The sequence below is a fragment of the Gadus macrocephalus genome, chromosome 14 (genome assembly GCF_031168955.1).
Source record: "Gadus macrocephalus chromosome 14, ASM3116895v1".
In the NCBI taxonomy this organism is placed as follows: Eukaryota; Metazoa; Chordata; class Actinopteri; order Gadiformes; family Gadidae; genus Gadus; species Gadus macrocephalus.
Window position 1 is genome coordinate 6,411,001 of NC_082395.1, and position 14,522 is coordinate 6,425,522.

General features: G+C 43.4%; 2 protein-coding genes across 2 annotated transcripts; one reads left to right on the plus strand and one right to left on the minus strand.

Moving 5' to 3' along the window:
- Window positions 1-782: 782 nt before the first annotated feature.
- tfb2m (transcription factor B2, mitochondrial) lies at window positions 783-4,464 on the minus strand. The gene is made up of 10 exons (XM_060070833.1): window positions 4,242-4,464; window positions 3,512-3,835; window positions 3,227-3,416; window positions 2,980-3,071; window positions 2,622-2,775; window positions 2,301-2,449; window positions 2,041-2,130; window positions 1,827-1,883; window positions 1,497-1,645; window positions 783-1,248 (listed from the first exon to the last, which is right to left on the minus strand). The coding sequence occupies exons 2-10, from the start codon at window positions 3,797-3,799 to the stop codon at window positions 1,059-1,061; spliced, it is 1,359 nt and encodes a 452-aa protein (XP_059926816.1). The 5' UTR covers window positions 3,800-3,835; window positions 4,242-4,464; the 3' UTR covers window positions 783-1,058.
- A 128-nt stretch (window positions 4,465-4,592) lies between these two features.
- LOC132471633 (saccharopine dehydrogenase-like oxidoreductase) lies at window positions 4,593-10,433 on the plus strand. Its single transcript, XM_060070832.1, has 13 exons — window positions 4,593-5,023; window positions 5,379-5,488; window positions 6,198-6,278; window positions 6,976-7,105; window positions 7,465-7,514; window positions 7,797-7,927; window positions 8,087-8,204; window positions 8,515-8,634; window positions 8,733-8,789; window positions 8,949-9,060; window positions 9,189-9,270; window positions 9,463-9,572; window positions 9,648-10,433. The coding sequence occupies exons 1-12, from the start codon at window positions 4,825-4,827 to the stop codon at window positions 9,551-9,553; spliced, it is 1,281 nt and encodes a 426-aa protein (XP_059926815.1). The 5' UTR covers window positions 4,593-4,824; the 3' UTR covers window positions 9,554-9,572; window positions 9,648-10,433.
- The last annotated feature ends 4,089 nt before the right edge of the window (window positions 10,434-14,522 follow it).

Below are 14,522 nucleotides of genomic sequence, written 5' to 3' on the forward strand. Positions count from 1 at the left end.
TTAAACCCCAATCTATTCGGAATAAGTGTATCCATATCGATTAAAACGGACTACACCACCTCTTCTCAGCATAGAATTCTATGCCGAACAGATAATTGTATTCCGAATTAGGCGTATATATGATCATTTTCTATTCCGCATAGAAATCTATGCGGATCAGATGTGTCCATGTAAACGCGGCTGGTGTGCATAAAAGTACTGATGGAGCTCAGTGGACCAATTGCGAACTACTGCAGCTGCTCTAAATTAAACCCCAATCTATTCGGAATAAGTGTATACATATCGATTAAAACGGACTACACCACCTCTTCTCAGCATAGAATTCTATGCCGAACAGATAATTGTATTCCGAATTAGGCGTATATATGATCATTTTCTATTCCGCATAGAAATCTAGCGGATCCGATGTGTCCATGTAATCGCGGCTACTGTATCTTTGCAGTGGTGTGGAGTGTAGTATATAGTTACATGTGTACTATATGAACAACTATTCTAACCCTAATTATTTTGTCCAAGATAAGGTCAGTCGCAGGTCTAGATTTTAGATTTTGAAAATATTTGGCTGTTATCCATTTACTATAAAGAGTATTGGTAATATAACTTAACAAACCTCATGTGTTCTATCTATAATTACATATCATTGCTGTAATACATAAAGTGACACAATCTTCATCCACCGGGAAAATATGGCATTGATTTGAGTTCACCCTTGGTGCATGAATAGAAGGTTCTCTAAATGAGCTATAACCGAGGATCATATAGAACAAACACAAAATTTGACATTTACCAATTTGCATCATACCCAGCAAGCATGTCAATTTATTTACAAGAATTACATGATTTCCTTTTTAGCTCCATTTGAGCATTTAATGTTTTTATATCAAAAGCATATTTTATCCACATTATTATTTTTTTATATTTTTTAAAACTTATACTATATAAATTAGGCCATCTCAGCTAACCGTATAAATTATTCACGTTGTTTCACAACTTGACAATAATATTCAGAATATTTATATATATTGCATGTGATTTTGTCATAGAAATATAAAAATGTTCTATGCCCATCCCTCTCTCTGTGTGTTCTCCAGGATCTCATCGTAGAGCCAGCTCTGGGTGAACTCCTGACTCTTTTCCATCAGCTGGAACAGTCTCAGGTACTCCTCTGGAAACACGTTCCCAGTCAGAATGTCCTCAGGCAGGCCCATTTCCTCTAGAAGCTTGCTACCGCTGTCTGGAGACCACAGACTGAGGGGGTGCAGAAGAAGGAGGATGTATTAGCAATTTATTGCAACAACAATACATGTTCCACTACCGTAAACCAAGACCTATGTTCTTCTTAAATTACATTTTCTCCCATCTATTATCCTAACACATAGCATTATATCATTAATATTTTTGCCATACTTTCAGATTTTCAAGGAAACAATGTAATCAAGGAAAATGACCTGCTACATGTATATGCAGCACATGAAGTGCTTGTTAATGCTACTTACTTGAGTCTATCTACGAGTTTGACCTTCCTTTTGGCTAGACATTGTTTGACCATCATTAATAACGTTCCAGCGTTGGACGGAGAAAGCCAGGATGAGAAGAGATCAGCTCTTGGCTGCAGGCGTACCAGGCACAAATGATCATTGGGAATCTGGGTGGACAAGAAATATCGACATACAGAGATTTAGGAGGTTGACAACCATCCATTTCACATATATCCAAGTATAGGAACATAACCTGTACATTTGCTCGATACCACCACTACCCATGAAAGACACGTAATATGCTGGGTCAGCTTTACCAATGTGCAAGTAATAGGTTGATCCTCTTACCTTGCCCTTTTGAACTGTGCGACACTGTTTGGAAGACACAAACGAATGCCAGGGTTCCTGCATAAACACGGAAGAGGTCATCCGATTTAAAAGTGAATTCATCAGCTGACATTAAGCCAATGGCACGCGTGCTAACATTTCTGCTGCTCCTAATGAGTTTTGCACAGACACAAAAACACACATTTCTCCCCTCCATGTCACCATTGTTCAATACCTTGTGCAATAGTGTTATATCACAGGCCATCTGCCAGAGGACACCGAAGGCTCTGTAGTTCATCATGTCACCAGGTCGGGAGACCAGTTTCTGAAAATAGTTACAAAACACAGGATGAGAACAAAAGTTAACTGATCTGAGCATTGGTCAAATAAAAAAAAACACATAGTATGATAAAAGCCAATGTTACCTAAAATTAACAGCAACTGTGAAACAGCTTTCAATTTATTATAGTGTACACATTGGCACACATATCTCACCATATACTCCTTTTCGCTAATGAAGAGGTTGAGCTCAACTCGACCATATCTGTAGACGGACAGTCGTTCAAATAGAGCATACACCATCTTCAGCAGCATTCCACGCTGATTACGCAAGGGCAGGATGCCAATCACCTTAACAGGAATGTCTGGGGTCACTCAAAAAGAGGCAGAAACAACAGAAATAGTTCCAAATGAGACAAATATCCAGAGGCTACATATGAAAAATGTCCATGCAGATGCTTTGCATCCAGCATCTTTACTCTCAATGCACCTGCACTTATGTCATGCGTGTGAAACTCTGTGTGTCCATTAGCTCACCATCTGTCCAGCTGGCCTCGGATATTCCCATGTCGGTGAACAGTTTATCACTGAACATGGTGGGGGCTTTGACGCTTCCACTGCCAATAGGGTCAAGCTTGAAGAAATCACAGTGGACTACTTCTAACTGACCATCAAGACGGTTTTCCAAAACCTAGAATGAGGAAAATATTCACATAAATATATAAATAGGATTTCCAATGCAATCAACCAGTTTTGTATTTCAACTAGTAACTGATGACAAAAATTATCTCAATAAATCAAGTTTCCTTGCTTTTGCAATTCGCTCATATCTTTTAGCCTGGAAAAATGGATTGTGACATCCTCTTGATCTCAGTAAATTTGTTTCCTATCATACCTGCAGGTCAGGCAGAAAGGATTTGTCTCCCTCGAGAGCTACGACTCTCTGAGCTCCTGCATTCAACAGTGTCTTAGTCAGTACCCCTGGACCTAAGAGAAACACACAGATGTATATCCCTCACTTTCATGTGTTATGCAAGCAGCCACTCCTAGCAGATGCTAACCCTGAAAACAAATACAATTAGCAGAAGTGTATTCAATTGAAATAATCTTCACAACGCACACACACACACACACACACACACCTGGGTTACACTCGAAGATAATCGTCTTGGTGTCTTCAAGGCCCGGTCCTAGGTGCTTTGCAACTAGCTCAGCCATAGTTGGGTCCACAATGAAGTGTCTTATTAATTTGCACGCCTTAGCACGAATGATGTTTTCCTCTACATCCCCAATATCCAAGAGGTCATATCGGCACATAGGACGACGCTGTCCCTGGAGAGACAAAACATATAGAATTGAAAACATCAAGGAACCGTTAAGACTTTTGCACAGCATTTGATGAGAGGTCTTCTGCATTCAAGTATTACCTGCACAGCAACAGCAGAAAGGTTTCGCTGCGTGAGAGCTGAGGCGGCAGAGATCCCTTCCACCCGAGGTTGTTGTGCAGAGCGTCCAAGTGAGGGCCGACCAGGACCCGAAGACAGAGAGTCCAGACTGTAAGCCCTGCTCTGGGAGCTTGGAGCTCCACAGTTAAATACTCCAGAGGGTCCCATAGTGGTCAACACTACTTGGCCAGAACCCGTTATACTCCGGGGGTGTCGGCAATTAGCAGCACGCACTGCCAACACGACCAGTTTGCATAGCTGGGTAGACATGATGATCAGACGGATGGATACTTGGATGAGAAAAACCTTAGGAGGGTCAGAAATTAATAACGATGAGTGGCATTAGGCAAAGTTATCGATACCCAACTGTTACATTTTTAAACAGTTAACCTATAGATAATATTAGAAAAATAAAACAATATATCTGAATGTGATGTTGCGATAGGCCTACTGTACTAAGATGCGTTTAGTTGAATGCACATGGATACTTAAGTGCATAAAATATTTTGGTACCATAAACACAGCACTGCAAATTTTTTCACTAAGATAAACTATACGGGTGCTATAGATTTAAAAAAGCACAGGACGTAGATACAATCTCATAATGTATTCCTCATGATGCCTTTTATAAGGCTTTCGTACGGCATCATCAGTCACGTAAGCTACTTACGCATCTATATATATAGCATTATAATGTTAATAACTGACTTACCTTTAAGACTGATTATTTTAACAGTTTTCTGTTACGCGATTATATGACGTTGCCTTTTGCCGTCATAGTTGCATGGAAATCGACATGACATTGAGGCAACAGCATCTTGACCCTCGGTAGAATGTTTTGGAGTTCTCGTGGTGATGTTGGCTGGGCTCAGATTGATAGCGTCATCCGTATGCGACAACTGAGAATACTGAGGAACCTCCGCGAAGACCAATCAGAAGCGATACTGTAGTTAGGACTGCCCCCATTTAGCATTGTGATACGTAAACTGCTGCAGAAACGTACATATCAAGGGCTGTGCAACCATAATTAAAGGTCTAACAATGCATGTTTTGTTTAAATAAATATTTCGAACTCCAACACGACGTGTCAATTTATGAAATACTTTAGGTATATGGTGGGTCTATCCTTGGGACAGTATAATGGACATTGTTTTGTACAAGTGTCCGTGTTAGCGCTTCCGTACCACTAGAGTCCTATAAAGGCAGCAACTGTCACCCCCTTCTTGAACGTTGATCAGTAGGTCTGTAGAGCTTAACGTGCAAGTCCCTGACTGATTAGCAAGCTTTCTAACACGATGGCAAGTGTTGAAACATCGTCCAGCAGGCCCTACCATATCATTATTTTCGGAGCTTCTGGTTTTACTGGTCAGTATGTGGTCGAGGAGGTGGCACGAACGGTCTCGGAGGGTCCGAGTGGGACCCTGAGATGGGCTGTCGCCGGCAGAAGCAAGGCGAAACTGGAGAAAGTTCTGGAGCAGGCGGCCGGCGCACTGAGTACGTACTTTATTCGTATTGTATTGGTTAGTAGACACTTGGACTGTTATCTAGTCAGTGTTTTATGCAACAACTTGATGGTTGAGCTTAACCAATTAAAAATGTTAATACTTGATAGGTCTGTAACATTAACATTCACAAGTCAAGGTTGATAAGGCTTATCTTGCTAAGATGAACAGATAGTACCTTATTATAAACCACGGGCTATATGCTTCTTGGAAATATGTTGATGACATAAAAAACTAAAGGATTTTTTTAAATATATATATATATATACCCACATTTACATCAGTCAAAATGTGCTTTGCATTCTCCATGTTTCCTTCAAGTAAACAGTTTTCTTTCTGTGGTTTAGGTAAACCAGAGCTGAGGACAGTAGACATCATTGTGTCAGATGTAAAAGAACCAGACTCATTGGCAGCAATGTGCAAACAGGCTGTGATTGTCCTCAACTGTGTGGGGCCTGTAAGTATTTGACTGTGCACATTCAAACCCTGAATGTAGATAACTTTTTCCTTCACATCCAGACATTAATTTCTATGCATGCAACACACCTCTTGGAAGCAAATTAATCTCACCTCACCGCAGCTCTTGTCGTTTCGTTGCCATGAGATCTTTTTGTTCCATTCTCTCTTCCTAGCATTCTCTCATTCACTGAAGCCTTCATTCAAAACCGAGATGACAAGTCTTATTGTGTTCAGAATGCCACAATGGAAAGGACCATGCAATGTACTAAAGCCCTTTGGGTGCTCTTTTCTGAAATATCTATGGTGCATTTAGCAACTGCGACTACATTTTGTTGGTTTCAATAGCTGAATATTGTCAAAGGTTTCATGGTTTAAATCGACATGAAATCTTTGCCTTGTCTTTCACAACACTTGTTCTGGTGGAATGACGGGTCAACACAAGATAAGGGATTTGCCTTGGACTGCACCTACTAACGCTTCTGGACAGGTGTTGGATTAGCTCCTAGCTTGTGCACTATGGCCAGTTGGCCCAAGATGCAACAGGGTAACAGTAATGACTCCATCATAGTGGGTGAAAGGTAATTACGACAAAAATGTTGTAACACACTGTGTTACAACCAAATTTGTCACAACAAAAATGCATTCTATGGGCTTGTAACAACAGTATGTGTTATGCGTGCTCTTATCTGTGCTTTTTTTGTGTGCAGTACAGGTTCTATGGTGAACCGGTAGTCAAGGCCTGTGTAGAGAATGGAGCCCATTGCCTTGACATCTCTGGGGAGCCTCAGGTAACCATCTGCCGTGACATACTTGTCATAATATTCAGATTCTTGATTAAATCTGTATTTATGAAGTAGTTTAATCCTGACTATTGTAGATGGTCACTAGAGTGCTACTATGGTGACAGCTTTTTGGTAGGTTTTGCCCTTCCCTTAGTAGGATCAGTATGCCATACCTGCATTAACTTAATTTCTCATCATGCAGCGTGCACATTTTCTTTCATCTTGTTCCTTGGCCACGAAGTAAAAACCTATTCTCCTCTCAGAAAAAAGCCTACCGTGCAGATTTCTGTTAAACGCTAACAGAATGAATAGCGGTTAACAGAAATCTGCACAGTACACTTTCCTTTAGTGCTGCTATTATTCGTCATCGCTTCTTGTTCGTCATGAACTGAAACACCGTCCCGAGGCACTCTTATGATTTTTTTTAATATTTGGCAAAAGCTTTCAATGTGCTCGTGTCCTTCCCATATCGGGATGGTCCAAGGCTATCGAGGAACAGCATGTCTTACAACAACGTCTGCTTACGACAACAAGGTTGTATGTATTTTTAAAGGGAAGGTACATCTGTCTGTTTTAGCTCCCCTGAGTTAGTTATGTGTTCCGGAAAATCCTTACTGCCATCCGAAGAAACAGAATGATGGTATCAATCAAGACGTATTACTGTACTGTTTTAAGGTTGAACATTCTTTCTGTCTCCCCGTAGTTTCTTGAGGGCATGCAACTGAACTACCACAGCGAGGCAGCTAAGAAGGGAGTGTACATCGTAGGAAGCTGTGGCTTTGACTCCATCCCTGCTGACATGGGAGTCCTCTATACCAGGGACCAGTTCAGGGGTATGAACATGTTCATAGACCCCCACACACACACACATATCCATATACACTTGTGTTTGGATGACAACTACACACTGAGAAGCCACCAACGTACCAGCCTTCTATGTTGATCACTTAGAAATGCAAACACTGACCTACTGACCCTGTCTTTCTTTGAGTCACAGAAATGTGTGTTGGATGCCTCATAGACATAGTCGATGTTTGTTGTACTTTTTAATTGTTTTTCTCCCAATGGATCATAAACCCTTGAATACTACAAAATGCAGAGTTTATTTATCTATGTCTCTGTGTTGCCTTGTGTGTGCCAGATCCTATCCTGAAGTGTCTGGTATGGTTGTGATCTGTGTCTGTATCTACAGGTACACTGACGGCAGTTGAAAGCTTCCTCACGGCCAGTGCAGGACCAGAGGTATGATAACCAGATTCCCCGAGACCCCCCACCACAAGAACCTCTTTATGTCCGATGTGAAGTCGGTTCTCTTCCAACCGTCATCTTCCTGTCCTGTTTTTAAGCTCTTGTCAGATCCGATTATGTATGCCTTCATCACAAACACAGTCTGAGGCAGCAGCCCAGGATTTGACGACCTTGCCTAAACCTATGTGAATAAACTCCACAGATGCATGGCTAGAGCAAAAACCGTAAATAGTATATGAAAAATGTAAAGGATCCAAACTATTTTGCCTGTGCCAGGGCGCCAGCATCCACGACGGTACATGGCAGTCGGCCATTTACGGTGTCGCTGACGGCGCCAGTCTCCGCAGCCTCAGGAGGAAGTTCAAATACCAGCCACTTCCTGTAGTTGGGGCTAAGATTAAACGACGGTAATGTCAGTGGATGTCTCACTCACTGATCTGTTAGCGTTTCTTTACTAGTAACTGTTCTTCGCTGGTGACCCCTACATTTCCCTCCCAACTTTTAAAGCTTGTTTTGACCGTTATTTTGATTGTAATATGTAGTCTTTGTGGGTAACTGTTGTGCAGGAGCGCCCTGTTCTACAGCAATGAAGTGCAGCAGTATGCGGTGCCCTTCATGGGCACAGACCCGTCTGTAGTGAAGAGAACACAGCGCTTTCTGGCCGAGGAGCAGCAAGAGTCGCCCGTGAGTCCCTCTTTCCTCTCTCTTAGGCCCTGTAAGCATGTCTACTGCTTGTATTTTATTCATTGTAACTCATACCATCAAATTGTTTCTAATTGGTATTATTTATTGAGATTATATACCGGTATATGTATATGTGAATGGGAGCAGCAATCTTCCATCTGTTTGCATACATGTTGATGTGATCAACATATAATTCTAAGATGTAATGTTAATCTATTTGCTATTAGCGACGCAGCTAAAGTAAGTGTTTGTGGTTTTCTCTGCTGTTCTGCCTCTTAAAGCACTAAAGAACCTCCTCCCGGTTCGTTAGGTCCAGTATGGTGCATATGCAGGAGTAGGAGGAGTGGGTAACATCATCAAGATGCTGGTTGCTGGCATGATGTTCATGTTACTGATCAAGTTCAACTTTGGACGCAACCTACTCATCAAGGTAGTGAGATGCATGGAATGGAAAAACAATATTGGGCTTGAAACACCACAATAATCCACCGACGTGGAATTCATTATTCTGTCACGTTTCTTCCCCAGTACCCAGAATTCTTCTCCTTTGGTTTCTTCACAAAGGCCGGACCAACCAAAAGTCAGGTATGTAGAAAGCCAACGGCAGGAAGGAATGTCTTGTAGAGGCCCTGAAATAGTTTAACTTTGCACAAAGGCTAAGAACTAACTGCCTATCTTCCGTCAATCATTGGAACATACTTAGTGTTCTCTTGGCTGATTTGCAGCTTGTATGCCGTGTTTCAGATGAAGGACTCATCCTTCCAGTTTGCCTTCTACGGAGAAGGTTACACCGAGGGAAAAGACCCTTCCCAGGGAAAACCTGATGGCAAGATTCGTACTCTGGTCCAGGGGCCCGGTAACTACTTTCATGCGTCGACTATATCAATTCTGGAGGGTCAAATGAAGCTCAAAATCCCACATCACCAATGTAGAGAAGTGTCTTTGACTTAATTGAACTGACTTGACGCTTGCTCTCCAATCCAGAGGCTGGGTATGTAGCTACCCCCATCGCCATGGTACAGGCAGCGCTCACCATCCTCAATGAACCCAATGCTCTGCCCAGGACGTACGTCTGTGCACACACACCTTTGCATGCACATACTGAACACATTCACACACTAACATCAACACTATAACCAACCTTTGAATAATTTTCCATTAGCCCTGCTGGTCCCTTATCAGTGTCTGTCTCTGTCTAATAATTGCTCTGCACACCTGTTGTCCCCCCTTGTTTCTTTCACTTCCCACCCGTTTCCAGGGGAGGAGTCTACACTCCCGGAGCAGCTTTCGGCAAGACTACGCTGATCGACCGCCTCCACAAACATGGCATCCAGTTCTCCGTGAAATAGACGTTGACTCCTAAACGATGTTGTCCTTCTTCAACAGTTGATAAACATGAATTTTCTCTTGATGGATCCCATATGAATCCAAACTGACGTTTAGAATAGTGTAGACCCAAATGAGTACAAGAACGAGAAGATGGATTTAGCTTGAGTCCGGGCTCCGGAGACGTCCGTTTCCTCCCCTTCTGATATCATTTGATTACCGTAGATTACCGAGTCTCATTTGGTTGAACATGCCATTGACCTTCTGCCAAATGGACCGCATGCCCATTGCATCATATGTTTACCGGAGAAAAACTGGCATGAAATAGGTCTAAAAAACGAATGTAAAAAATATTTGGAACTCAACTAATTCCTCTCATCATATCGCCACACTGTTCTATATAATTAAGTAAATTGTGTGTGTTTGTGTGTGAGACTTTGCCTCTAAACCATACCAAAATAAATCCCTTAGGTGACCCTTGTGTCAGCTTGCATAAATGTTTACAAAGAAATAACATGCAGGATTGAATTTTTTTATTTTGTGTTCTGGAAGTGGAACACCCTTCTGACTATAACACTATAAAAGTGTACACTGGAGGGCAGTGCTGAGGCTTAATCATCGGGTGCATATGTGTTTGCCCTCTGTTTATTATATATGGTTCAATTGGAAAGGCAGATAGAGGGATATGGAAATGTGCCCCTCTCATCAGTGCTTATACATGCCTGGCTAAATGCCCTGGCCTGCTTTCAATAATAAACTACATTTTTTGCAAAACAGTTATCACAGGATATGTTTTAACATGCTCATTCCTTGAAAGAAACGACATTGAAATGCATTGACCTAGTGTTTAAAACCTGTATGTGTATAAAAAAAATGGATATATTAAACACAAGTGTCGACAAATGGGTTCTGGTTACTTGCGCCATGCAATGCACAAATGGGTCTCAAGCTATTGCAATGATTTCACAATGAGTGGTTCATTTTTTATTTGGGGTTGGTCTTTTTGCCTGTATATTATTCCTGAATTCAAGTCATATAAAATTGTTCACTACTGAAAAAATATTTGTCCTGTACAGGCAAATGAAATGGTGATTGATTCCGGTAGTCACTTTCAGCGTGTGATTGCCACACACAACACAGGTTAATTAAGCAATATCAAAAGAGGGAGTGTGCTGTTGTACTGAATATCAGAACGGCTGTGATTCGGTCATAGGTACGAGGCCGTAGACCGAGTGCCGAAGATAATCACAGCCGTGCTGATGTTCAGTACAACAGCACATCCTTGTGTTGTGTGTTGCAATCGTGTTTGTGCGTGTCGCTAGGCAACGTCCTCGGACCTCCGAGACGGATGGATATTAAAACGCACCGGTCACTTGAGTGACGCTGTTACGAACCCTCATTTATATTAAGTTGGTATTCATTTTTGGCACCCCCTGCTGGGGCAAGTATTTCTGTTTCACCCTTTCTCCCTGTGGTCGCAGGCTAACGAGTGATTGCAGGCACCGGATACCTCCCTACTCAAGGAGATCCACCTGCAGTAGCACGCTCTCTCTCTTCCACCTCCTGAAACCCGAAGGATTGTGCAACCGGCTCCTGGCTTCGCCACCGCCTTCCATGGTTTCACCATTATCATCCCCTGCGTTGGGATCATGATTGTTGGCCTTTTTTCGGATTAATTGGGGGGTTAATAATAAACACCCCTGCTTTTGCTAATACCGTCTCTTGGTCCATTAATTCATGTTCAGCGCCTATCATGGGCCGTAACAGACGCGTAGGCTATATAAATCACGTGGCAGCCTACGCCCGGCCTCTCAGGATCTTCGAGTGACCGTTGTGACTGGAAGTCATCCAGGAATTCACAGAACCATTGTTACATTCGTAACTTTGTTCTGTTTAATTCCTTCCTGACTGCAGTACACAAAGTGGATGACTTATACCAGCAGTGTCACGAGGAACAACACCAACCTATTGGTCAACTGTAGAATCCAAAGGTAGGATAACCGATGCCAGCATGGACCCAGAGACCACGTTAAGGCGATAAAACCATGAGAATGTTCAGGGTGCTGTCCAGGACGCTGCCGCACAGACCTCTGATAGTGACACCCCCCTCATTGCCTCCCAGGATGTGGCAGATAGATAACTTCTGAGGGGGCAGGTTTACCTGCTACGTCATAGGCCCCCCTGTTATAACCCCTGTTATTTCCGCCATAGCAGACCAACAGCTGCTCTAAAGCCCTGTGATGCCTCAATATGCAGCCGCAATGCTCGGAATGGGCACGGCAAATTGGCCCTCTCCTCCAGCCGGGAACTGTACGGAGGAGGATGGTATGCCCCCAGATCTATGGCCCGATGAACATGGTTGGGGGATAAAACCTGGAAGGCAATATTCGGCCACAGTGTAACCCCAGAACCTGCCTTCCAACAAAGAATCGTAGGACTGATAGTGCGTGGAGTTCACTCACGCTTGGCTGTTGTAATTGCCAAAAGAAAAGCAGTGTTCATTGACATTTCTCAAAGTCACCCCTGCCATAGGCTTAAAGGGTGACTCACCTATCGTAGCCTCCTGGCACCATGCAGAAACTGCGTCACCCAGTAATGCGCCCGACTGGCCTGCCAGCTGCCACCATTGTGACCATCGTTAAAAGACATGGCCGTCAGGTACACCTTCAAGGTTGAGGCAGCCCGGCCTGCATCAAAAAGATACTGGAGGTACTGCTCCTGTATGTCCTGTAAAGGGAAGGAGAAGACCGCTGTATGTCCCCGTACCATGTAGAGCCCAGCAGTTAGCATACATAACTCTCGTGGAAGGAGCTCTTGCATTTCGCAAGGTCTCACAAATTGAGGGCCCGAGGTCAGTCAAGAGTGACCGATCCCTGTCAATGGCCTAGCCCAGAGTTGATGGATGCTTGGAGACCAACCGAGGATGACACCATATCCATAGTCTCTGGGCTTCCCTCAGGGATTCCAGTGACCTGGTCCCTCCTTGGTGGTTAATGTGAAACACCGCCGAGGTGTTTCACATCAACCTCCTTGCATTGCTCCTGAGACAAGGCAAGAAGTGCTTTAGTGTCAAGTAGACAGTCTGGAGTCCAAGGACATTGATGTGCTGCCCTCTCAACTGAGGGCACCAAACCCCCTGGACTGGACTCTTTTGCCATACCGCCCTCGAACTGTGGGATGAGGCATCTGTTGTCACTACCGGTAGCCACGCTGGGGCTGAGCCGAGAGGAACACCATGCAGCAGAAATGTGCTGTCCCGCCACCGGTGGAGATGAGCAGGGCGCTTGCGATTGACCTTGATCATGACCAATCTGTGTAGCCGAGGGTCCATGTGGAGGCAGTTGAACCATCTCTGCAGAGGGTATAGATGCAGCAGGCCTAATGATGTGATTGCTGAGGCCGCTGTCAGCATCCCCAGCAGCCTGAGCCACGTCTGGACGGTCAAACTCGCCCCAAGGTGGCAAGACAGTAGGCCTTGAATCCTCTCCAACCGTTCCACAGTCGGGCGGGCCTACATCGACACTTAGGTACCACTGTTTGCCATGCGCTTTTGTTTTTGTCCTGAACATGGCCCTCGCCTGCCTTGTGCCACTCCCTGCCTCTGGCTGCCACACCTGATCATTAGCCTGCTCGTTGTCCTGATTGAGTTTTCCCTGTTCCTTGTTTTCTCTCTGCCAATGATTTGTTTTTCCTCTGCTATTTAAGTTCAGCCCAACTGTTAGTTCTTCGTCAGATCGTTCGTTACACCGTTTCTGCTCTGCCTGTTTCTGCTCTGCCAGTAATAATGACATTGGTTTCTCTTCTCAGTGCTTTTTTGGTTTTGGGATTTTTCATTTTGGAACTTTGCCTGGATCTTTAGTGCGCTACACTTTTGACTTCTAAGTTTTTACTATAGCATCTGGTCTGCACCTTGGTCCGTAGCTGCAACCCCTAACACTTCTGAGCAGCTTTGTAATGCTGACTACCTCTGAGACAGCCTGTTGAATTGTAGATAACTGGAAGAGCCCGGTTCCGCCAACCGGGACCGGGACCACAAACCCGAGCTACGGCTCTGTCTGATAGAACCACATCCATGAAAACATTTCTTACAGACCACATGTACTGCAGACTATCCCAACAAAGGATTATGTGCACCATCTGCATGATTCAGTGCTGACTCATCATTGACTGAAGTTGATTTTATTTAAATAGAGGTCAAATGTAGTATTTGCATGGGATTTGTCTAGTTATACCAACACAATACTTCATGTGTGACAGATGAATATAAAATGTGGAGAAATGTGTTCTATTAGTCAGATGACGAAGTGAGCTGAACCAGAAGGCTGCATTAGAAACATTAGACAGTTTTGACAGAATTTGTGTTTCATGATAACAAAAAGCGTTAAAGTTATATTCTGTTTTGTTTTTAAGACCTATTTCAAGTCATGATTCTTATTATTTAATCCTAACTTGATTATTATTTTTAAAAAGTAGGTTTACAATACTAATAAATAATTGAGGCACCAATTAAGAAAATCAGCATTTCAAAGCTGGACGATCAGCCAAGTCAGCCGTGATACTTTTTTCAGGACCCAAACAGGAGCACGTGGGGTGATGATCATGTTTCCAGAATATACCAATACCTCCTCTGACCCCTTAACAACAAATTCAAGCTTGGGAAAGTGTGGAGTTCCATCACCAGCGCTCTCAACATACATCCAGGGAATGACAGTCACCTTTCTGCTTCCTTACGTGGTTGTTGGCCTTCCAGCCAACCTATGGGTGATGTGGCTTATCACTCATGGAACAAAAGATTAATTGGCGGCTGAGCTTTTCCATCTAAATATCGCAATATGTGCTACCCTGTTCCTGTTGGGGAGTCCTTTACAGTTATACTGCCTTTTTGGCCCTGCTGGTAGTGGCCCGGCTGTTCAAATCCTGGTTGATGAACTCTGGGTTTTACCCCGTTGCTGAAAAAATGACGGCGTTACCTAACGCCGTTCTTTAAGACGG

What these genes read in the sequence shown, in the direction of transcription:
- tfb2m (XM_060070833.1), bottom strand. Translation starts at nt 3,799, where the DNA reads ATGTCTACCCAGCTATGCAAACTGGTCGTGTTGGCAGTGCGTGCTGCT. An exon ending in CCTTTCTGCCTGACCTGCAG is followed by an intron (nt 2,776 to 2,979) that starts GTATGATAGGAA and finishes TCCTCATTCTAG; the next exon opens with GTTTTGGAAAACCGTCTTGA. An exon ending in GCACAGTTCAAAAGGGCAAG is followed by an intron (nt 1,646 to 1,826) that starts GTAAGAGGATCA and finishes TTGTCCACCCAG; the next exon opens with ATTCCCAATGATCATTTGTG.
- LOC132471633 (XM_060070832.1), top strand. Translation starts at nt 4,825, where the DNA reads ATGGCAAGTGTTGAAACATCGTCCAGCAGGCCCTACCATATCATTATT. An exon ending in ACATCTCTGGGGAGCCTCAG is followed by an intron (nt 6,279 to 6,975) that starts GTAACCATCTGC and finishes GTCTCCCCGTAG; the next exon opens with TTTCTTGAGGGCATGCAACT. An exon ending in AGGAGCAGCAAGAGTCGCCC is followed by an intron (nt 8,205 to 8,514) that starts GTGAGTCCCTCT and finishes CCGGTTCGTTAG; the next exon opens with GTCCAGTATGGTGCATATGC.